Below are 24,199 nucleotides of genomic sequence, written 5' to 3'. Positions count from 1 at the left end.
TCTCCATGGTTTCCCCTCCACTAGTGTGTGTAATTAGTTCTCTCCATGGTTTCCCCTCCACTAGTGTGTGTAATTAGTTCTCTCCATGGTTTCCCTCCACCAGTGTGTGTAATTAGTTCTCTCCATGGTTTCCCTCCACCAGTGTGTGTAATTAGTTCTCTCCATGGTTTCCCTCCACCAGTGTGTGTAATTAGTTCTCTCCATGGTTTCCCTCCACCAGTGTGTGTAATTAGTTCTTTCTCCATGGTTTCCCTCCACCAGTGTGTGTAATTAGTTCTTTCTCCATGGTTTCCCTCCACTAGTGTGTGTAATTAGTTCTCTCTCTCTCCATGGTTTTCCCTCCACCAGTGTGTGTAATTAGTTCTTTCTCCATGGTTTCCCTCCACTAGTGTGTGTAATTAGTTCTCTCTCTCCATGGTTTCCCTCCACCAGTGTGTGTAATTAGTTCTTTCTCCATGGTTTCCCTCCACTAGTGTGTGTAATTAGTTCTCTCTCTCCATGGTTTCCCTCCACCAGTGTGTGTAATTAGTTCTTTCTCCATGGTTTCCCTCCACCAGTGTGTGTAATTAGTTCTTTCTCCATGGTTTCCCTCCACTAGTGTGTGTAATTAGTTCTCTCTCTCCATGGTTTTCCCTCCACCAGTGTGTGTAATTAGTTCTTTCTCCATGGTTTCCCTCCACTAGTGTGTGCCAGCGCTGCATACGGAAGATGGACCACCACTGTCCCTGGGTTAACAACTGTGTGGGAGAGAACAACCAGAAGTACTTTGTGCTCTTCACAGTACGTACCAGTGCATACTTAACATACTGGAACATTCCATACTGTAGACCCCATTACATACTGGAACATTCCATACTGTAGACCCCATTACATACTGTAGACCCCATTACATACTGGAACATTCCATACTGTAGACACCATTACATACTGGAACATTCCATACTGTAGACACCATTACATTTACATTTACATTTAAGTCATTTAGCAGACGCTCTTATCCAGAGCGACTTTACATACTGGAACATTCCATACTGTAGACACCATTACATACTGGAACATTCCATACTGTAGACCCCATTACATACTGTAGACCCCATTACATACTGGAACATTCCATACTGTAGACACCATGACAAACTGGAACATTCCATACTGTAGACCCCATTACATACTTTACATACTGGAACATTCCATACTGTAGACCCCATTACATACTGGAACATTCCATACTGTAGACCCCATTACATACTGGAACATTCCATACTGTAGACCCCATTACATACTGGAACATTCCATACTGTAGACACCATTACATACTTTACATACTGTAGACCCCTTTACATACTGGAACATTCCATACTGTAGACCATATTACATACTGGAACATTCCATACTGTAGACCCCATTACATACTGGAACATTCCATACTGTAGACCCCATTACATACTGGAACATTCCATACTGTAGACCCCATGACATACTGGAACATTCCATACTGTAGACCCCATTACATACTGGAACATTCCATACTGTAGACACCATTACATACTTTACATACTGGAACATTCCATACTGTAGACCCCATTACATACTGGAACATTCCATACTGTAGACCCCATTACATACTGGAACATTCCATACTGTAGACCCCATTACATACTGGAACATTCCATACTGTAGACCCCATTACATACTGGAACATTCCATACTCTAGACACCATTACATACTGGAACATTCCATACTCTAGACCCCATTACATACTGGAACATTCCATACTGTAGACCCCATTACATACTGGAACATTCCATACTGTAGACCCCATTACATACTGGAACATTCCATACTGTAGACCCCATTACATACTGGAACATTCCATACTGTAGACCCCATTACATACTGGAACATTCCATACTGTAGACCCCATTACATACTGGAACATTCCATACTGTAGACACCATGGCACCGTCAGCCTGCTGCAATAACACAGACAAGTAGCCAACACACAGTACCTATTGGAAAGTTATGAATTAAGATGTTTAAGTTGTCAAATGCCCTGAAAGTGACTTACAGTTTGTGTGACTACGTTCAATACCCACCCATCTCATGGGAAACTGTTCAATACCCACCCATCTCATGGGAAACTGTTCAATACCCACCCATCTCATGTGAAACTGTTCAATACCCACCCATCTCATGTGAAACTGTTCAATAACACCCTGTCTTACCATGAGTCTGTGTGTTCCAGAGCACCCTGTCTTACCATGGGTCTGTGTGTTCCAGAGCACCCTGTCTTACCATGGGTCTGTGTGTTCCAGAGCACCCTGTCTTACCATGAGTCTGTGTGTTCCAGAGCACCCTGTCTTACCATGAGTCTGTGTGTTCCAGAGCACCCTGTCTTACCATGAGTCTGTGTGTTCCAGAGCACCCTGTCTTACCATGAGTCTGTGTGTTCCAGAGCACCCTGTCTTACCATGAGTCTGTGTGTTCCAGAGCACCCTGTCTTACCATGAGTCTGTGTGTTCCAGATGTACATTGCACTCATCTCTCTCCACTCTCTGGTGATGGTGGTCTTCCACTTCCTGTACTGCTTCGAAGATGATTGGACAAGTAAGTGCTTCTGACCTTTTTTTAACCTGGCTTCTCATTGGTTTGATGTAGATCTCATGATAACACAATGATCTTTCAATCAGCTCCTGTCAACCTTAACAATGGTCTCTGGTTATTTAAGTATTTCAGATGAGTCCATACCCACCCATCTCATGGGGAAACTGTTCAATACCCACACATCTCATGGGGAAACTGTTCAATACCTGCCCATATCATGGGAAACTGTTCAATACCCACCCATCTCATGGGGAAACTGTTCAATATCCACCCATCTCATGGGGAAACTGTTCAATACCCACCCATCTCATGGCTAAACTGTTCAATGCCCACCCATCTCATGGCTAAACTGTTCAATACCCACCCATCTCATGGGGAAACTGTTCAATACCCACCCATCTCATGGGGAAACTGTTCAATACCCGCCCATCTCATGGGCTAAACTGTAAACTGTTCAAGTTACTCTCCTAGTTAATCTTCCTCTAGCAAAGTCATAAAGGACAGGGCACTCCTTTTTAGTTTGACGTCCTGTACTTCCTGACACTCAGTATTCCTTTTGGTCACTGGCACGGCCGTTCTGTTGGGCACTGCGCCCCGCACGGCCGTTCTGTTGGGCACTGCTCCGTGCACGGCCGTTCTGTTGGGCACTGCTCCGTGCACGGCCGTTTATGTGAAGGTTGTTTATACCCAGAAGCTCAGAGAATATGGAGTCACCTGGTTTCCACATAGTGTATAGCTCTGCAGTGCTGCAGGACGTTGCTCAGTTAGTGTACGACTGTCTGTGTGTGATTAAACTCTGCATATTGTTCAATTTGAAAAGCCCCAGAAGTTTATTGGCACATTGACCCATGTCGCGTGCCGTAGTTTAAAAACTCTGTAGATGGTGCTAAAACAATGACGTCATAACTGAATCCCGACATCTTCACCTTTGCCATTATCCCAGTCATCTATCTGAAAACACTGTGATGTACAATATGCTTAGCATCCAGCTGCCTAGAACACATCAACCCTTCTAGAAATGTTGCTTCCACTGTGCTGTGAGTGTAAACGTGTTTCCCCCCTCCCCTCCCTCCTGAACTCCAACTCCCAGAGTGCAGTTCCTTCTCACCTCCTGCGACCGTCATCCTCCTCATCCTCCTGTGCTTTGAGGCCCTCCTCTTCCTCATCTTCACCTCTGTGATGTTCGGGACTCAGGTCCATTCAATCTGTACAGATGAGACGGTAAGTCGTAGACCGGCGTGTCCCTCCTCTCTTCTCCCCGTCACCTCCTCCTCTTCATCAGACCTGGATTAAATACATCATGGGAAGTCAAATGCTTTAGGTATGATTTATATAGATTGACTGATGTGCAGGGGGGGGGGTTGCACTTTTGGGACTATTCCATTGGCGTTTCAGCTAGGCCTATTCCATTGTACGGACAAACTTCATAAAGTGCACCTCCCAAGTATTTGACCTATGTATTTAAGCCAAGTCTCCTCCCCACTGCTGTTGCTTTGGTGCTTATCTACTGTATGTATGACCTATGAACCTTAACCTCTCTACAGCAGCTTACCCATATAGAGGTGAATCCTAACTTCCACTTGAGTGGACATTTTCACTTAGTGTCCTGAAAATTGGATTTAAGTAGAAGTTAGTGTCTAAGAGGAGTGTAAAATAGAAGGCTCTGTTTGTAGTAGGATCACCTCTGTGTGGGTATTTATGAGTCCAGTCTTGTTTCTACAGTAACAGACATTTTATTATATAAAGGAAGTATTCAACATGAAATTCAGCTCAAGGCTTGTTGATATTCTGTTGATTACTGTCAGCAAGTAGGAAGGAACGTGTCCACGTATCTGTGTGAGAGGATCAGTTTCCTCTCTTGTACCATCATAAACCATGTAGTTAGTAGACTGTAGACCTCTCTGTGAGGAAGGACCAGTTTCCTCTCTTGTACTATCATAAACCATGTAGTTAGTAGACCTCTCTGTGTGTTCTATGGTAGACTGTAGACCTCTCTGTGTGTTCTATGGTAGACTGTAGACCTCTCTGTGGGTTCTATGGTAGACTGTAGACCTCTCTGTGGGTTCTATGGTAGACTGTAGACCTCTCTGTGGGTTCTATGGTAGACTGTAGACCTCTCTGTGGGTTCTATGGTAGACTGTAGACCTCTCTGTGGGTTCTATGGTAGACTGTAGACCTCTCTGTGGGTTCTATGGTAGACTGTAGACCTCTCTGTGGGTTCTATGGTAGACTGTAGACCTCTCTGTGGGTTCTATGGTAGACTGTAGACCTCTCTGTGGGTTCTATGGTAGACTGTAGACCTCTCTGTGGGTTCTATGGTAGACTGTAGACCTCTCTGTGGGTTCTATGGTAGACTGTAGACCTCTCTGTGGGTTCTATGGTAGACTGTAGACCTCTCTGTGGGTTCTATGGTAGACTGTAGACCTCTCTGTGGGTTCTATGGTAGACTGTAGACCTCTCTGTGGGTTCTATGGTAGACTGTAGACCTCTCTGTGGGTTCTATGGTAGACTGTAGACTTCTCTGTGGGTTCTATTGTAGACTGTAGACCTCTCTGTGGGTTCTATGGTAGACTGTAGACCTCTCTGTGGGTTCTATGGTAGACTGTAGACCTCTCTGTGGGTTCTATGGTAGACTGTAGACCTCTCTGTGGGTTCTATGGTAGACTGTAGACCTCTCTGTGGGTTCTATGGTAGACTGTAGACCTCTCTGTGGGTTCTATGGTAGACTGTAGACCTCTCTGTGGGTTCTATGGTAGACTGTAGACCTCTCTGTGGGTTCTATGGTAGACTGTAGACCTCTCTGTGGGTTCTATGGTAGACTGTAGACCTCTCTGTGGGTTCTATGGTAGACTGTAGACCTCTCTGTGGGTTCTATGGTAGACTGTAGACCTCTCTGTGGGTTCTATGGTAGACTGTAGACCTCTCTGTGGGTTCTATGGTAGACTGTAGACCTCTCTGTGGGTTCTATGGTAGACTGTAGACCTCTCTGTGGGTTCTATGGTAGACTGTAGACCTCTCTGTGGGTTCTATGGTAGACTGTAGACCTCTCTGTGTGGTCTATGGTAGACTGTAGACCTCTCTGTGTGGTCTATGGTAGACTGTAGACCTCTCTGTGTGGTCTATGGTAGACTGTAGACCTCTCTGTGTGTTCTATGGTAGACTGTAGACCTCTCTGTGGGTTCTATGGTAGACTGTAGACCTCTCTGTGGGTTCTATGGTAGACTGTAGACCTCTCTGTGGGTTCTATGGTAGACTGTAGACCTCTCTGTGGGTTCTATGGTAGACTGTAGACCTCTCTGTGGGTTCTATGGTAGACTGTAGACCTCTCTGTGGGTTCTATGGTAGACTGTAGACCTCTCTGTGGGTTCTATGGTAGACTGTAGACCTCTCTGTGGGTTCTATGGTAGACTGTAGACCTCTCTGTGGGTTCTATGGTAGACTGTAGACCTCTCTGTGGGTTCTATGGTAGACTGTAGACCTCTCTGTGGGTTCTATGGTAGACTGTAGACCTCTCTGTGGGTTCTATGGTAGACTGTAGACCTCTCTGTGGGTTCTATGGTAGACTGTAGACCTCTCTGTGGGTTCTATGGTAGACTGTAGACCTCTCTGTGGGTTCTATGGTAGACTGTAGACCTCTCTGTGGGTTCTATGGTAGACTGTAGACCTCTCTGTGTGGTCTATGGTAGACTGTAGACCTCTCTGTGTGGTCTATGGTAGACTGTAGACCTCTCTGTGTGGTCTATGGTAGACTGTAGACCTCTCTGTGTGGTCTATGGTAGACTGTAGACCTCTCTGTGTGTTCTATGGTAGACTGTAGACCTCTCTGTGGGTTCTATGGTAGACTGTAGACCTCTCTGTGGGTTCTATGGTAGACTGTAGACCTCTCTGTGGGTTCTATGGTAGACTGTAGACCTCTCTGTGGGTTCTATGGTAGACTGTAGACCTCTCTGTGGGTTCTATGCATGTCTGTACAATGTTTAGTGCTTTAAAACTCTAACTAAACTAACTCTGCTTTCTTGCTCTAACGTATTTTTGTCTGCAACTTCAGGCCTGATTGCGTAGTCGGGGCGTGGGTGGGCGTAGTCGGGGCGTGGGTGGGCGTAGTCGGGGCCCGGGTGGGCGTAGTCGGGGCCCGGGTGGGCGTAGTCGGGGCCCGGGTGGGCGTAGTCGGGGCCCGGGTGGGCGTAGTCGGGGCCCGGGTGGGCGTAGTCGGGGCCTGGTTGTATTCCTAGAAGTTGATATCTTTAGTATGGCTGTATTCTCTCTCATGGAGCCTCACAAGTGAAGAAGGATGTTTATTAGATATCAGTGTGTTGACATTTAGTCCATACAGTCCATTCAGAAAGTATTCAGACCCTTTGACTTTTTCCACATTTTGTTACGTTACAGCCGTATTCTAAAATTGATACAAAAAATGTAAAATCCCTCATAAATTAAAAAACAGATACCTAATTTACATAAGTATTCAGACCCTTCTATGAGACTCAAAATTGAGCTCAGGTGCATCCTGTTTCGTTTCCATTAATCCTTGAGATGTTTCTACAACTAGAAGTCCACCTGTGGTAAATTCAATTAATTGGACATGATTTGGAAAGGCACACACCTGTCAATATAAGGTCCCACAGTTGACGTCAGAGCAAAAACCAAGCCATGAGGTCGAAAGAATTGTCCGTAGAGCTCCGAGACAGGATTGTGTCGAGGCACAGATCTGGGGAAGGGAACCAAAACAAATTCTGCAGCATTGAAGGTCCCCAAGAATACAGTGGCCTCCATTCTTAAATGGAAGAAGTTTGGAACCACCAAGACACTTCCTAGAGCTGGCCGCCCGGCCAAACTGAGCAAGGTGACCAAGAACCCAATGGTCACTCTGACAGAGCCCCAGAGTTTGTCTGTGAAGATGTGAGAATCTTCCGGAAGGACAACCATCTCTGCAGCATTCCACCAGCTTGAGAGGATCTGCAGAGAAGAATGGGAGAATCTCCCCAAATACAGGTGTGCCAAGCTTGTAGCGTCATACCCAAGAAGACTCTATGCTGTAATCGCTGCTAAATGTGCTTCAACAAAGTACTGAGTAAAGGGTCGGAATACTTATGTAAATGTGATGTTTGAGTTTTTTGTTTTTTATATACATTTGCAACAGTTTCGAAACCTGTTTTTGCTTTGTCATTATGGGGTATTGTGATGTCATTATGGGGTATTGTGATGTCATTATGGGGTATTGTGATGTCATTATGGGGTATTGTGTGTAGATTGAGGATTTTAATTTGATTAATTTTAGAATGAGGCTGTAACATAACAAAATGTGGAAAAAGTCAAGGGGTCTGAATACTTTTCGAATGCACTGTACATTAGCCTTTGGTCATTTAGCCAGTACATTAGCCTATGGCCATTTAGTCAGTACATTAGCCTATGGTCATTTAGCCAGTACATTAGCCTATGGCCATTTAGTCAGTACATTAGCCTTTGGCCGTTTAGCCAGTACGTTAGCCTATGGCCATTTAGCCAGTACATTAGCCTATGGCCATTTAGCCAGTACATTAGCCTATGGTCATTTAGCCAGTACATTAGCCTATGGCCATTTAGCCAGTACATTAGCCTATGGCCGTTTAGCCAGTACATTAGCCTATGGCCATTTAGCCAGTACATTAGCCTATGGCCATTTAGCCAGTACATTAGCCTATGGCCATTTAGCCAGTACATTAGCCTATGGTCATTTAGCCAGTACATTAGCCTATGGCCATTTAGCCAGTACATTAGCCTATGGTCATTTAGCCAGTACATTAGCCTATGGCCATTTAGCCAGTACATTAGCCTATGGTCGTTTAGTCAGTACATTAGCCTATGGCCATTTAGCCAGTACATTAGCCTATGGCCATTTAGCCAGTACATTAGCCTATGGTCGTTTAGCCAGTACATTAGCCTATGGCCGTTTAGTCAATACATTAGCCTTTGGTCGTTTAGTCAGTACATTAGCCTATGGCCATTTAGCCAGTACGTTAGCCTATGGTCGTTTAGCCAGTACGTTAGCCTATGGTCGTTTAGCCAGTACGTTAGCCTATGGTCATTTAGCCAGTACGTTAGCCTATGGTCATTTAGCCAGTACATTAGCCTATGGCCATTTAGCCAGTACATTAGCCTATGGTCATTTAGCCAGTACGTTAGCCTTTGGTCATTTAGCCAGTACGTTAGCCTTTGGTCATTTAGCCAGTACGTTAGCCTTTGGCCATTTAGCCAGTACGTTAGCCTATGGCCATTTAGCCAGTACGTTAGCCTATGGCCATTTAGCCAGTACGTTAGCCTATGGTCATTTAGCCAGTACGTTAGCCTATGGTCATTTAGCCAGTACGTTAGCCTATGGTCATTTAGCCAGTACGTTAGCCTATGGCCATTTAGCCAGTACGTTAGCCTATGGCCATTTAGCCAGTACGTTAGCCTATGGTCATTTAGCCAGTACGTTAGCCTATGGTCATTTAGCCAGTACGTTAGCCTATGGTCATTTAGCCAGTACGTTAGCCTATGGCCATTTAGCCAGTACGTTAGCCTATGGTCATTTAGCCAGTACGTTAGCCTATGGTCATTTAGCCAGTACGTTAGCCTATGGTCATTTAGCCAGTACGTTAGCCTATGGTCATTTAGCCAGTACGTTAGCCTATGGTCATTTAGCCAGTACGTTAGCCTATGGTCATTTAGCCAGTACGTTAGCCTATGGTCATTTAGCCAGTACGTTAGCCTATGGTCATTTAGCCAGTACGTTAGCCTATGGTCATTTAGCCAGTACGTTAGCCTATGGTCATTTAGCCAGTACGTTAGCCTATGGTCATTTAGCCAGTACGTTAGCCTATGGTCATTTAGCCAGTACGTTAGCCTATGGTCATTTAGCCAGTACGTTAGCCTATGGTCGTTTAGCCAGTACGTTAGCCTATGGTCATTTAGCCAGTACGTTAGCCTATGGTCATTTAGCCAGTACGTTAGCCTATGGTCATTTAGCCAGTACGTTAGCCTATGGTCGTTTAGCCAGTACGTTAGCCTATGGTCGTTTAGCCAGTACGTTAGCCTATGGTCGTTTAGCCAGTACGTTAGCCTATGGTCGTTTAGCCAGTACGTTAGCCTATGGTCATTTAGCCAGTACGTTAGCCTATGGTCATTTAGCCAGTACGTTAGCCTATGGTCATTTAGCCAGTACGTTAGCCTATGGTCATTTAGCCAGTACGTTAGCCTATGGTCGTTTAGCCAGTACATTAGCCTATGGTCATTTAGCCAGTACATTAGCCTATGGTCATTTAGCCAGTACATTAGCCTATGGTCATTTAGCCAGTACATTAGCCTATGGCCATTTAGCCAGTACATTAGCCTATGGCCATTTAGCCAGTACATTAGCCTATGGCCATTTAGCCAGTACATTAGCCTTTGGCCGTTTAGCCAGTACATTAGCCTATGGCCATTTAGCCAGTACATTAGCCTATGGCCATTTAGCCAGTACATTAGCCTATGGCCATTTAGCCAGTACATTAGCCTATGGCCATTTAGCCAGTACATTAGCCTATGGTCATTTAGCCAGTACATTAGCCTATGACCGTTTAGCCAGTACATTAGCCTATGGCCATTTAGTCAGTACATTAGCCTATGGCCATTTAGTCAGTACATTAGCCTATGGCCATTTAGCCAGTACATTAGCCTATGGCCATTTAGCCAGTACATTAGCCTATGGCCATTTAGCCAGTACATTAGCCTATGGTCATTTAGCCAGTACATTAGCCTATGACCGTTTAGCCAGTACATTAGCCTATGGCCGTTTAGTCAGTACATTAGCCTATGGCCATTTAGCCAGTACATTAGCCTATGACCATTTAGCCAGTACATTAGCCTATGGCCGTTTAGCCAGTACATTAGCCTATGACCGTTTAGCCAGTACATTAGCCTATGACCGTTTAGCCAGTACATTAGCCTATGACCATTTAGCCAGTACATTAGCCTATGACCATTTAGCCAGTACATTAGCCTATGACCATTTAGCCAGTACATTAGCCTATGACCATTTAGCCAGTACATTAGCCTATGACCGTTTAGTCAGTACATTAGCCTATGGTCATTTAGCCAGTACATTAGCCTATGGTCATTTAGCCAGTACATTAGCCTTTGGTCGTTTAGTCATAACTTAAGCCACTTTGTAACTTTAGATTTGAAAGAGTGGTTTTAAATCAAACGGAAAAAAAGCAAAGGGGCTCTTGTGATTCGTCAGTTAGGGAGGAAGTAGTTTGATTGGTTCACAGTACACTGAAGTGTGGTTGTCTCTCGTCTTTCCAGGGCATAGAACAGTTGAAAAAGGAGGAGAAACGATGGGGTAAAAAAACGAAGTGGATGAACACCAAGGCGGTATTTGGACACCCCTTCTCCATATTCTGGTTTCTCCCGTTGACCCAACCGGGGAAGGCCCACGGGAAAGCTGAATCCTACCAGTATGTGGTCTGAGCTTAGCCACCCGGGGGGGGGAAACAGACTCTGAGACAGAGGTGTGTTAACACCGCTCTGTTCCAACCACCCCATCTCTCACCCTGACTCCCCAACACTCCTTGACAATGCTGAACGTGATTGTAATCCCTCCTAACTCTGAACAATTTAATCATTAATGCTTTCTATATTGCCACGTTGTTTTTTTTATGTTGCTTGGGAACAAAAGGCAAGTGGAGTTGCAGAGAAAAAGATCAATTGTAAAACTTTTCAACCGTGTCTGTTTTAACCCTTATGTTGATTTGTTCTGGTTTTCTGAATCACTTTTCCCTCTGTCCCCCCCCTCTGTCTCTCTCCTCCCCCCTCTGTGTCTCTTCTCCTCCCCCCCTCTCTGTCTCTCTCCTCCCCCCTCTGTCCCCCCTCTCTGTGTGTCTCTTCTCCCCCCCCCCCCTCTCTGTCTCTCTCCTCCCCCATCTGTCCCCGTCCCCCCTCTCTGTCTCTCTCCTCCCCCCTCTGTTCCCCCTCTCTGTGTGTCTCTTCTCCCCCCTCTGTCTCTCTCCGAGTGCCAGTTTGTTGGTGCTATCATGTCAAGTCAGGAGTTGGCATAATAGCACAAACCGATTTGGCACTCGGGCTACCTTCCGTCCTCCTGTCAGTCAAAACTAAACCCCTCCCTCCTTGTGATTCTTCTCTGATACACACCTCACCCAGCACAGGGGAACATGGTCTTTTCACTAGGCCTGTACAGTTGACCGTTTTGAGAGGCTTTTAAAGCCAGGTGGAAGTATAGTGTGTTGAGGGATCAGTAGGTTAGTCCTTTTACTTTGTTAAACACTCGTATTTTCTTGTGTTTTAAAGAAAGTTAAAGTTCCAGTCTACATGCTGCTCATTTCAAGTTGGTCCTTCTTTTAGGAACAATAAAACATGGAGGTGTTTCAGAATATTTGTGTAAAAGTTGGTGGTAACTCAGTTGATCTTGCTCTCTCATTTCTATGTGTGCCAAGTTCTGTATATAAAAGTCACTTTTTTTATTTTTTTATTATGTAAGTTTCTCCAGAATTTACGTTTTTATGTTGGAATTAAAACTTTAATTTTGAGTTATTCAGGAGATGTGTAAACCAGAGGTCGTGATTCACAAAACGAACTTAACAAGTTCAAATATATTTGCAAAGTAAAATAAAAAGGGAGTATTACTAAATACTAAAATATTAACCAACGAAACTGATTATACAGTAGTAGTTTTACTCCAATATCAATATCAAAATATATCAAGCTGGCTACAAATCATGACAAATATGCACTTTTCCTGAGATCTATCTATCAGTGGAGTTTATAAATGTTACTTTTTCTCATGTGATCTTTTCTATGCTTGAAAACAAACTTAATTGGGCCAGTTTCCCAGACAGACAGATAAAGTTTAGTCCTAGAATTAATCATCTCTTTCAACCTCTCTTGATAATGCTTTTGAGTGGTGGACTAGGTGTAGTCTGTGTCTGGGGGAAACCGGTCCGTTATGTCGTTGTTCAACATTGGGATTGTTCTTCACCTGTATCTTTTACCTTCTGTTGTGTTCTGTTTAGTTTGAATGGATGGTTGTTGAGGAGGACTGTCACCTAACTGAGGCTGCATCCCCAAATGGCACCCTATTCCCTATATAGCACACTACTTTCTATGGGTCCTGGTCAAAAGTAGTGCACTACTTTTATATGGGTCTTGGTCAAAAGTAGTGCGCTACTTTATATGGGCCCTGGTCAAAAGTAGTGCGCTACTTTATATGGGCCCTGGTCAAAAGTAGTGCGCTACTTTTATATGGGTCCTGGTCAAAAGTAGTGCGCTACTTTCTATGGGCCCTGGTCAAAAGTAGTGCGCTACTTTTATATGGGCCCTGGTCAAAAGTAGTGCACTACTTTATATGGGCCCTGGTCAAAAGTAGTGCGCTACTTTTATATGGGCCCTGGTCAAAAGTAGTGCACTACTTTATATGGGCCCTGGTCAAAAGTAGTGCGCTACTTTCTATGGGCCCTGGTCAAAAGTAGTGCGCTACTTTTATATGGGCCCTGGTCAAAAGTAGTGCGCTACTTTCTATGGGCCCTGGTCAAGAGTAGTGCGCTACTTTCTATGGGCCCTGGTCAAAAGTAGTGCACTACTTTCTATGGGTCCTGGTCAAAAGTAGTGCACTATAGAGGGGAACAGAGTGCCGTTTGGGAAGCAGCCTGACTGCTGCTGTGAGTGTCTTGCCTGTGAGCAAGCTGGACCTAACGGTTATTTTCTTTCCACTGACATTTTTCAACACTTTTTGCACGGAGAGAATAAATATTTCCCATTTGGTTAATAAGCTGTTTTTTTTCCTTCTATGTCATATATATCCATATTAATTCTCTTTTCTCCAAGAAACTGTTTTATATCGTGTCATCTTGCAATGGGTGTCTTTGTATGCATGCCCCCTATATCTGTCCTTACTCTGCGTTGGCTTTGGTTAACTGGGAAGCTGATGTGTCTCCTACCATTTTTCTACTGAAGCTTTTAACTGTGTCTCTCTGAGGCCGTCCGACTGGCTGCTTTCTGAATGCTATGGGGCGGAGGTAAGCCCCGGACGCTGTGGGGCGGAGGTAAGCCCCGGACGCTGTGGGGCGGAGGTAAGCCCCGGACGCTGTGGGGCGGAGGTAAGCCCCGGACGCTGTGGGACGGAGGTAAGCCCCGGACGCTGTGGGACGGAGGTAAGCCCCGGACGCTGTGGGACGGAGGTAAGCCCCGGACGCTGTGGGACGGAGGTAAGCCCCGGACGCTGTGGGACGGAGGTAAGCCCCGGACGCTGTGGGGCGGAGGTAAGCCCCGGACGCTGTGGGGCGGAGGTAAGCCCCGGACGCTGTGGGACGGAGGTAAGCCGCGACCGCTGTGGGACGGAGGTAAGCCGCGACCGCTGTGGGACGGAGGTAAGCCGCGACCGCTGTGGGACGGAGGTAAGCCCCGACCGCTGTGGGACGGAGGTAAGCCCCGACCGCTGTGGGACGGAGGTAAGCCGCGACCGCTGTGGGACGGAGGTCCTACTGCACACACTTAAACCCAACGTTACTGTGGAGTGAATGAGTTTTTTCCTAAACAACAACAAAGCATGATGCATGTATTTCTGAACGTTTCTTATTGTCTCCTGATTGGGTTTTATAGGTTGATGTTTAAGACCTGGGATGTATGGACGTCTTCATTGACAGAATTAGTCTGCAGACTGCTCACTGTGTTGTCGTGTGCCAACAACTTCAACAACACATAGAACAAGACAACACAGTCGGTGTCCGTGCCTTGTCAGAAATAATATGGGCCGGTTTCCACACCCATGACTTGTCCATTTGAGCGTGCATGTTAGTCCAAGAGGAGACTTCATCTGGGTTCAGGAAACCAGCCACTTCAGTCACATTTTTCACTGGATCTCCCATTGAAACCAATGCATGACTAAGGAACATTTTACTAAATTAATGAAATGTTTTAATTCAGTTTCCTCTGTCTACAGCTCACTGTGTTCTCTCTGTGTCTCTCTCTGTCTCTGTGTCTGTCTCTCTCTCTCCGTCTCTGTCTCTCTCCGTCTTTGTCTGTCTGTCTCTCTCTCTGTCTGTGTCTCTGTTCCAGGGCATTGAGCGTCTGAAGGGGGAGAAGGCCAGGTGGGAGAAGACTTCCTGCTGGGAGGCAATGAAGTCAGCGTTTGGAGGGCCCTTCTCTCCATCCTGGCTCAGTCCCTTCTCTGACCTCCGCTGTACGAGGGATCCCAATGACCACGTGGTGCTGCCGCAGGGGGAGATCATCGAGGACGACGTCATAGAGATACCGCTGGTCTAGTGTCATAAGACTCCCATAGAACTAGAATGAATAGAATGGGCGGTGAACCTCACACCCTGGCAGGTTTGACTGGTGAACTCCCGGGTACACTTGCTATGGAAGCCTGGTATTGTGATTCATTATGGCATCGTTGACATAATAATTAGGAGGGTGTGTACATTTGTCCTATTTCAGACATGTACCAGTGTGTTTTATACACGTGTGAATTGGACATGTTTAGTTTTCTGCATATCCCAACTCCCTGAGGGGGGGGGGGGGGGGGGTCTGGACTAGGCTTCTATAGAGAGACGCCAGTTCTATTCATTCTATTTCTATACAGACTCCACTGATCTAGTGCGGTGTCCTTCCTACAGTGCTACTGCTGCTTGGACCAAAGCTATTAAAAGGGATCCTGCACCAAATGTCCTTTTTAGAATGAGCCACAACATGTCCAGGTCTTATACCCCCTGGTGATGTGAACGAGGTACAAGTCCCAACGAAGACGAGTTGGATTGACCCAAACGGGCTCCTTCAGTAGTCCAGAGCATCTCCTGCATACACAGCTCTACATGGTTCAGTTGTATTACGGGAAGACCTCCTAGAAAACGACCTGTGGACTATGCAGAATCTAGATGGTCCGTGGCCTGTCCTCTAATCTTACTTCACCAAGTGCCTTTTTTATAAACTGTCAAGTTGAGAATTTTAATGTTACTGGCCTTGGTCTGTAAAGTATGCAAATGAGGTGGTAACAGTTAATGGCCTTGTACTGTAAAGTATGCAAATGAGGTGGTAACAGTTTTAACTATTTTTTTTCTATCTGTATTATGTCAGAGAATTACATTACCTTTTAAGTGTGTTAATTAAAAGGGCCTTATCTAAACAATTCATTCTTTTCATCTGGAAAATGTAAAGAGAACACTTTTATTGAATGGGGGTTAGGTGATAGTTGGGGGGGGGGGGGGGGCTAGGTGATGGTGGATGGTTTCTACTGTACTTTCTACGATGGTTACTAGGGAGGACTTCTACAGTCAAATGAATGCTCCATATCATGGGACCACAATTGTTTACTTTTAACATTTAAATAAAAGGGAAGTTGTCGTTGATATCGTACTTTATCCATGTATTGATTGGTTCTCATATTAGTTTGACTACAGAATAAAAAACATGTCAGAGATTACGTGACAAGATATTTCATATGAAGGTTTATTTACAAAACTCTAATTTCAATAAATTGATATGCATTTAGTATTTCAGGTCATTACAATATTGTCAATAAAATATACATATCAACAGTAGTATTTAAAATTCTTTGTTTGCATAATAATGTGTAGTGTTGAAAAGCCTGATCATGTTTGTGTATGGAGTGCAGACCTTGGTCATATCGTACATTAGAATCCATGTAAAGTCAGGCGTAACATGTTAGAATCCGTGTACAGTCAGGCGTAACATGTTAGAATCCGTGTACAGTCAGGCGTAACATGTTAGAATCCGTGTACAGTCAGGCGTAACATGTTAGAATCCATGTACAGTCAGGTGTAACATGTTAGAATCCATGTACAGTCAGGTGTAACATGTTAGAATCCATGTACAGTCAGGTGTAACATGTTAGAATCCATGTACAGTCAGATGTAACATGTTAGAATCCATGTAAAGTCAGGCGTAACATGTTAGAATCCGTGTACAGTCAGGCGTAACATGTTAGAATCCGTGTACAGTCAGGCGTAACATGTTAGAATCCGTGTACAGTCAGGCGTAACATGTTAGAATCCGTGTACAGTCAGGTGTAACATGTTAGAATCCGTGTACAGTCAGGTGTAACATGTTAGAATCCATGTACAGTCAGATGTAACATGTTAGAATCCGTGTACAGTCAGATGTAACATGTTAGAATCCGTGTACAGTCAGGTGTAACATGTTAGAATCCGTGTACAGTCAGGCGTAACATGTTGGAATCCGTGTACAGTCAGGCGTAACATGTTGGAATCCGTGTACAGTCAGGTGTAACATGTTGGAATCCGTGTACAGTCAGGTGTAACATGTTAGAATCCGTGTACAGTCAGATGTAACATGTTAGAATCCGTGTACAGTCAGGCGTAACATGTTAGAATCCGTGTACAGTCAGGCGTAACATGTTAGAATCCGTGTACAGTCAGGTGTAACATGTTAGAATCCGTGTACAGTCAGGTGTAACATGTTAGAATCCGTGTACAGTCAGATGTAACATGTTAGAATCCATGTACAGTCAGATGTAACATGTTAGAATCCGTGTACAGTCAGGTGTAACATGTTAGAATCCATGTACAGTCAGGTGTAACATGTTAGAATCCGTGTACAGTCAGGTGTAACATGTTAGAATCCGTGTACAGTCAGGTGTAACATGTTAGAATCCTTACAGTCAGTTGTAACATCAAAGCCCTTTTGTGGTAATAGAACACGGTTCTGGTGAAATCCAGATTTATTTGAGCCAGAAAGCGTTTGTTTAACGGCGAGGCGGTCCAGTGGGGTGATTGACGCAGTGGAATTGTTATTCCACTTCTTATTCCACATGTGGACAGTCCTTCACTCTTCCTTCTTGGCCTCTGCTGGTTGGGAAGTTGATCCGTGCAGCACCAGTAAACCTGAGAGCGTTAGAGAGATGCCCACCCACCACAGTGCTGCGTGGGTCTCGCCAAAGAGCAGCTTCCCAAGGAATGCCTAAACACAGTACAGACTATGGAAGTGGGATTGGCAACATAAATAGCCTATAATACCTGTATTCACAGATGTCATTGCTCCAATAACGTTGTTCCACTATGGTCTTATGGTCAATGTTCTATAGTGCCAAAGGCCTACTGTACTGTGTTTATATCAATTGGATAGCTGAGATCTGGGGTCGTATTGATAAAGCGTCTCAGAGTCGCAGTGCCTATCTAGGATCAGGTCCTCCTGACTTAATCATTACGATCTAAAAGGTGAAATTCATCCTCTGGTCAACACTCCTACTCAGACATTTTATGAATACAATTGATCCTCTGGTCAACACTCCTACTCAGACATTTTATGAATACAATTGATCCTCTGGTCAACACTCCTACTCAGACATTTTATGAATACAATTGATCCTCTGGTCAACACTCCTACTCAGACATTTTATGAATACATGCCGTGATGGATATCAACCAGTTGCTCTACTCACAGAGGAAACAAAGTTGGATGCGGTGGTGGTGACCGTGGCCCGAGCGGAGGAGGAGGAGTGTCTCAGAGCCTTGGAGAAGAAGGTCCACATCACAGCATTACTGGTGAACAGCAGTCCTCCACACAGCAACCGCAGAGGGATGTGGAGCTGAAACAACACATCACAGCATTACAAGTGAACAGCAGCTGCAGAGGGATGTGGAGCTGAAACAACACATCACAGCATTACAAGTGAACAGCAGCTGCAGAGGGATGTGGAGCTGGAATACAATAGGACTTGTTAGTGGTCTCTGGTAGAATGGTATCTCTCACACACACAATGGTATCTCTCACACACACATTCTTTCTCTCAGTCTCCCTCTGACACATACACACTTTGAAAATTATACATCCATATAGATACTCTCACCCATTCGCAGGGTGATGTTTCCTCCTGAATAATCCTGTAGTCCCCATCCTGAAACCAGGTTTTCAGCCCTGTTTCACACATCCCTTTGAGGTAGTCTGAGCCCAGAGATAGCTTGGCTGACGAGGAGGCGACGGCTCCAAGAAAGCCCGCTAATAATGCATAAAACGCACCTGAAATCATGTTTATTTAGCATCTAAACTAGACTTTACTGTCACATATTTGACTACTTCCTTGTCTAAAAGGCTTCACTCGGTTCAACCAATCAGACTCACCTCTGGGATCATATGACCTTCAGCGGGCGCAGGGTGATGACGATTTAATGTTACGCTAAACACGACGGGCTAAACACAACCTGAAATTACCTTGTTTCCTTCATTTGTTCTAACTCTCAAAATGGCTAAGATGAATAAGGGTCCGAAAGCGAACGTATCGTGGGTGAAACCAGCAGAACCGTCATTTTTAAAGAAATTCAAGAAAGATGTTGGCTTTAAGGAAGGACCCACCATTGATACCAAGGTATTTCGCTAATGTGCTACGTTAGCTAGCCTATGTAAAATGAACTAACGTTAACCTTAGGTGGGCTACAGTATATACGTGACTGTATGGCAAGCCCGCTGGAGCGCTATCTAAGGTTTTAGTTCGAGTCCTGCGCTAACACCTTGATTCAGCTAGTCAAGTAACGTTATTAGCTAGCTCTACAGGAGAGTTGACCACCCTCAAATTATTGGGTTTTCTCTCACATAATTCAATTCCTTGACCACTATAGATATTTAATTGACACGAACGGCTATTTTTTGCAGCTATGTGTACCTTTTAACATGGAAAGGGCGGCTGGTATGATGTCAATATGGTGATATTCAACCTTGTCACTGTTCCCGCAGCGTTTAGAGATGCCAGCCTTGGAGGATGACAGTGGCAGTGATCGTGAAGATGAGCTGCCTCAAGTTGTCATTCTCAAAAAGGGAGATTTAAGCGCTGAAGAAGTGTTACAGATAAAAGAGGTAAAGGATGGTATAGAAAAAGGTAAATAAATCATATATAATATCCTAAACTATCAAATTAACTTGGTGTTAATTGGAGTGTGTCTCTGTACTGTGTATCTGTACTGTGTATACAGGGTCTGTACTGTGTGTCTGTTGGTACTGTGTGTGTCTGTACTGTGTATACAGGGTCTGTACTGTGTCTACTGTGTATACAGGGTCTGTACTGTGTGTCTCTGTACTGTGTGTCTGTCTGTACTGTGTCTACTGTGTATACAGGGTCTGTACTGTGTGTCTCTGTACTGTGTGTCTGTACTGTGTATACAGGGTCTGTACTGTGTCTACTGTGTGTATACAGGGTCTGTACTGTGTGTCTGTCTGTACTGTGTGTCTGTCTGTACTGTGTGTCGTGGTACTGGTGTCTCGTACTGTGGTCTGTACTGTGTATCTCTGTACTGTGTGTCTGTACTGTGTCTACTGTGTGTATACAGGGTCTGTACTGTGTGTCTCTGTACTGTCTGTCTGTACTGTGTATACAGGGTCTGTACTGTGTCTACTGTGTGTATACAGGGTCTGTACTGTGTGTCTGTCTGTACTGTGTGTCTGTCTGTACTGTGTGTCTGTCTGTACTGTGTGTCTGTTGGTACTGTGTGTCTGTACTGTGTATACAGGGTCTGTACTGTGTGTCTGTCTGTACTGTGTCTACTGTGTGTATACAGGGTCTGTACTGTGTGTATACAGGGTCTGTGTGTGTACTTAATCTGCCTCTTCTCCTTGCTGCCTACAGAAGACAAGCCTCCTGCGGACGGCAAGATCCTGTTCAAGAAGCCCACGAAGCGCTCCTCCGACAAGTTCCAGGGCATCACCGCCAGCTCTAACAAGAAGAAGAAGAGTGAAGGAAAGAGTGAAGGAGGAGATGAAGAGAAAAAGGAGGAGAAGTCTGAAAAGAAGGTGAAAAACAAGAGTCTTCTCTCTTTCGGAGAGGATGAGGATGAGGACTAGAGGTTAATTCACCGCAGGGATTTCAGACTAGAACAATCAACCGCTCATCAGACTAGAGCAATCAACCGCGCATGGATTATGGAACTGATCTACTGCGGTTGTTGGTTTTTTACTATGGGCGAAAAGACCCAACATAGAATAGCTCATACATCGTAGTTTGTCCCACTAGACTAAGATCCTTAGACATTACGGGTCATCCCCTCTTCTGGAGGTGGAATCTGGACATGTATCTGAAACAAACCCCTTCACATTCACGATCAAAGATCTTTAGATACATAAGATGCATGCTGTTATTCTTTGTCGACTGTAAGACATGTCTCTGCTGTAGTGACTCACTGTGGGCCTATTATCCATCCATTACAACTGTAGTCGTCCGTCCTTCAGTGGACCCTCTGGACTTGTTCCTACAGCCAACACAGGGTCTGGATCTGAGATTTAATCAAGGTAACCCGTGTGACAACAGCTACTAAAAGGGGAAGAAATGAGCTGGTGGTTTTGGTCCCAAAAAATATAGTCTGGAGAGTTGATGTGATACTTTCCTACTTCTAGAGTCAATCATTCATTGGATGTAGAAATGTGTTTTAGCTTCGACAACGGAGCTTCAAAAGATGTCTAAGTTAAACACTTCATTGTTTTTATGCCAAGTGTTGGATTTTTCTGTGATTGTGTTTTTTTTTTTAGTTGAATAAGTTTGAAATGTAACTATTAAAATACATTAAGGCCTTATGATAGCATTATACTATAGTATGTTCTGTAGAATGCAGGTCTGTCAGTAGGTCATGTTGCAAAAATGTCTCTCATTAGCAAATACCTTTTTACAGTTTTCACAATATGCAGAGAAAGGTCCGTGAAAACAGAGAGATACATTTTTATTATCCATGGAAAATAGTGTTACTTTTACATTTTAAACCTTACGAGAACATGTGGCCCTTCAAATCCCAGAGGACTGATTTAGTTACCAGGGTGATAAATCACAGAGGACCGATTTAGTTACCAGGGTGATAAATCACAGAGGACCGATTTAGTTGCCAGGGTGATAAATCACAGAGGACCGATTTAGTTACCAGGATGATAAATCCCAGAGGACTGATTTAGTTACCAGGATGATAAATCCCAGAAGACTGATTTAGTTACCAGGATGATAACCTTCGTACGCCACACCCCCATAACCTTCGTACGCCACACCCCCATAACCTTCGTACGCCACACCCCCATAACCTTCGTACGCCACACCCCCATAACCTTCGTACACCACACCCCCATAACCTTCGTACGCCACACCCCCATAACCTTCGTACGCCACACCCCCATAACCTTCGTACGCCACACCCCCATAACCTTCGTAAACCACACCCCCATAACCTTCGTATGCCACACCCCCATAACCTTCGTACGCCACACCCCCATAACCTTCGTAAACCACACCCCCATAACCTTCGTATGCCACACCCCCATAACCTTCGTACGCCACACCCCCATAACCTTTGGCTGTAACGTGTTGGTCTGTCTAATCCTCTACTGAATGCTGATCATTCATAAGTAGACTGACTACATACTGTATGTGTATCCACAGTAGACTGACTACATACTGTATGTGTATCCACAGTAGACTGACTACATACTGTATGTGTATCCACAGTAGACTGACTACATACTGTATGTGTATCCACAGTAGACTGACTACATACTGTATGTGTATCCACAGTAGACTGACTACATACTGTATGTGTATCCACAGTAGACTGACTACATACTGTATGTGTATCCACAGTAGACTGACTACATACTGTATGTGTATCCCCTTCTAAAGTAGTGGAACACGCATTCAGATCCAAATAGGCCTAGTCCCCTCTGGTAACCTAGTCCCCTCTGGTAACCTGGTAACCTAGTCCCCTCTGGTAACCTGGTCCCCTCTGGTAACCTGGTCCCCTCTGGTAACCTGGTCCCCTCTGGTAACCTGGTCCCCCCTGGTAACCTAGTCCCCCCTGGTAACCTAGTCCCCTCTGGTAACCTAGTCCCCTCTGGTAACCTAGTCCCCTCTGGTAACCTAGTCCCCTCTGGTAACCTAGTCCCCTCTGGTCCCCTGGTAACCTAGTCCCCTGGTAACCTAGTCCCCTCTGGTAACCTAGTCCCCTCTGGTAACCTGGTAACCTAGTCCCCTCTGGTAACCTGGTAACCTAGTCCCCTCTGGTAACCTAGTCCCCTCTGGTAACCTGGTAACCTAGTCCCCTCTGGTAACCTAGTCCCCTCTGGTAACCTGGTAACCTAGTCCCCTCTGGTAACCTAGTCCCCTCTGGTAACCTGGTAACCTAGTCCCCTGGTAACCTAGTCCCCTCTGGTAACCTGGTAACCTAGTCCCCTGGTAACCTAGTCCCCTCTGGTAACCTAGTCCCCTCTGGTAACCTAGTCCCCTCTGGTAACCTAGTCCCCTCTGGTAACCTAGTCCCCTCTGGTAACCTGGAAACCTGGTAACCTGGAAACCTAGTCCCCTCTGGTAACCTGGTAACCTAGTCCCCTGGTAACCTGGAAACCTAGTCCCCTCTGGTAACCTGGTAACCTAGTCCCCTGGAAACCTAGTCCCCTGGTAACCTGGTAACCTAGTCCCCTCTGGTAACCTGGTCCCCTGGTAACCTGGAAACCTAGTCCCCTCTGGTAACCTGGTTACATAGTCCCCTCTGGTAACCTAGTCCCCTCTGGTAACCTGGAAACCTAGTCCCCTGGTAACCTAGTCCCCTCTGGTATCCTGGAAACCTAGTCCCCTCTGGTAACCTAGTCCCCTCTGGTAACCTGGAAACCTAGTCCCCTGGTAACCTGGAAACCTAGTCCCCTCTGGTAACCTGGTCCCCTGGTAACCTGGAAACATAGTCCCCTCTGGTAACCTAGTCCCCTCTGGTAACCTAGTCCCCTCTGGTAACCTGGAAACCTAGTCCCCTGGTAACCTAGTCCCCTCTGGTAACCTAGTCCCCTCTGGTAACCTGGTAACCTAGTCCCCTCTGGTAACCTGGAAACCTAGTCCCCTCTGGTAACCTGGTCCCCTCTGGTAACCTGGAAACCTAGTCCCCTGGTAACCTGGAAACCTAGTCCCCTGGTAACCTGGAAACCTAGTCCCCTCTGGTAACCTAGTCCCCTCTGGTAACCTAGTCCCCTCTGGTAACCTAGTCCCCTGGTAACCTAGTCCCCTCTGGTAACCTGGTCCCCTGGTAACCTGGAAACCTAGTCCCCTGGTAACCTAGTCCCCTCTGGTAACCTGGAAACCTAGTCCTCTGGTAACCTGGAAACCTAGTCACCTCTGGTAACCTGGAAACCTAGTCCCCTCTGGTAACCTGGAAACCTAGTCCCCTCTGGTAACCTAGTCCCCTCTGGTAACCTGGAAACCTAGTCCCCTGGTAACCTAGTCCCCTCTGGTAACCTGGAAACCTAGTCCCCTCTGGTAACCTGGAAACCTAGTCCCCTGGTAACCTAGTCCCCTCTGGTAACCTGGAAACCTAGTCCCCTCTGGTAACCTGGAAACCTAGTCCCCTGGTAACCTAGTCCCCTCTGGTAACCTGGAAACCTAGTCCCCTCTGGTAACCTGATCTGTTGGTTGCTCTTGCCAACTCCGTTGCTGTCATTGCCATGACAATGATTTGGTATGACGCCATAAACAGACTGGCACTCGGACTAAGTCCCCGGCGGTAGAACCTGTAAAGGCATCTTCATCATAATCGACCCACAAAACCTGACGTTAGTGAACCACATTAGATGATATAGGGAAACAAATTAAACCTTATTTTT

The 24,199-nt window shown here is 45.4% G+C and overlaps 4 protein-coding genes across 10 annotated transcripts in view; 3 read left to right on the top strand and 1 right to left on the bottom strand.

The window, feature by feature from the left end:
* Positions 1-16,155, top strand: part of LOC139572879 (palmitoyltransferase ZDHHC3-A-like) — a 255,214-nt gene extending 239,059 nt beyond the window's left edge. The window contains exon 10 of the transcript XR_011674509.1: positions 15,603-16,155. The gene's annotated coding sequence lies outside the window, so the exon portion shown is untranslated. The remainder of the gene's footprint in view (positions 1-15,602) is intronic.
* Positions 1-16,155, top strand: part of LOC139572878 (palmitoyltransferase ZDHHC3-A-like) — a 32,084-nt gene extending 15,929 nt beyond the window's left edge. For 6 of the 7 annotated variants that reach the window (XM_071395715.1, XM_071395712.1, XM_071395708.1 and 3 more), the window contains 4 exons: positions 684-780; positions 2,527-2,608; positions 3,696-3,826; positions 14,675-16,155. In XM_071395715.1, the coding sequence (XP_071251816.1) occupies positions 684-780; positions 2,527-2,608; positions 3,696-3,826; positions 14,675-14,881 (517 nt within the window). In that variant the 3' untranslated portion in view covers positions 14,882-16,155. Of the gene's footprint in view, positions 1-683; positions 781-2,526; positions 2,609-3,695; positions 3,827-10,909; positions 13,389-14,674 lie in introns of those variants that run through there. The other variant, XM_071395716.1, reaches the window with a different exon arrangement.
* On the bottom strand, positions 16,040-18,623 carry LOC139572883 (transmembrane protein 42-like). Its single transcript, XM_071395727.1, has 3 exons — positions 18,444-18,623; positions 18,036-18,182; positions 16,040-17,554 (listed from the first exon to the last, which is right to left on the bottom strand). The coding sequence occupies exons 1-3, from the start codon at positions 18,621-18,623 to the stop codon at positions 17,420-17,422; spliced, it is 462 nt and encodes a 153-aa protein (XP_071251828.1). The 3' UTR covers positions 16,040-17,419.
* Positions 18,624-18,824: 201 nt separating this feature from the next.
* On the top strand, positions 18,825-21,151 carry LOC139572881 (uncharacterized protein KIAA1143 homolog). Its single transcript, XM_071395724.1, has 3 exons — positions 18,825-18,959; positions 19,325-19,466; positions 20,211-21,151. Exons 1-3 carry the CDS (start codon positions 18,837-18,839, stop codon positions 20,423-20,425), a joined length of 480 nt encoding a protein of 159 aa, XP_071251825.1. The 5' UTR covers positions 18,825-18,836; the 3' UTR covers positions 20,426-21,151.
* The last annotated feature ends 3,048 nt before the right edge of the window (positions 21,152-24,199 follow it).

The sequence above is a fragment of the Salvelinus alpinus genome, chromosome 4, assembly GCF_045679555.1.
Source record: "Salvelinus alpinus chromosome 4, SLU_Salpinus.1, whole genome shotgun sequence".
Lineage (NCBI taxonomy): Eukaryota > Metazoa > Chordata > Actinopteri > Salmoniformes > Salmonidae > Salvelinus > Salvelinus alpinus.
This window is presented reverse-complemented; position numbering and strand designations above follow the sequence as displayed.

Coding starts and splice junctions, on each gene's coding strand:
- LOC139572883 (XM_071395727.1), bottom strand. CDS start 18,623: ATGATTTCAGGTGCGTTTTATGCATTATTAGCGGGCTTTCTTGGAGCC. Junction 18,183..18,443: donor AAACATCACCCTGCGAATGG/GTGAGAGTATCT, acceptor GTGTTGTTTCAG/CTCCACATCCCTCTGCGGTT. Junction 17,555..18,035: donor CATCCAACTTTGTTTCCTCT/GTGAGTAGAGCA, acceptor TACTGTGTTTAG/GCATTCCTTGGGAAGCTGCT.
- LOC139572881 (XM_071395724.1), top strand. CDS start 18,837: ATGGCTAAGATGAATAAGGGTCCGAAAGCGAACGTATCGTGGGTGAAA. Junction 18,960..19,324: donor GACCCACCATTGATACCAAG/GTATTTCGCTAA, acceptor CTGTTCCCGCAG/CGTTTAGAGATGCCAGCCTT. Junction 19,467..20,210: donor AAAGGATGGTATAGAAAAAG/GTAAATAAATCA, acceptor TGCTGCCTACAG/AAGACAAGCCTCCTGCGGAC.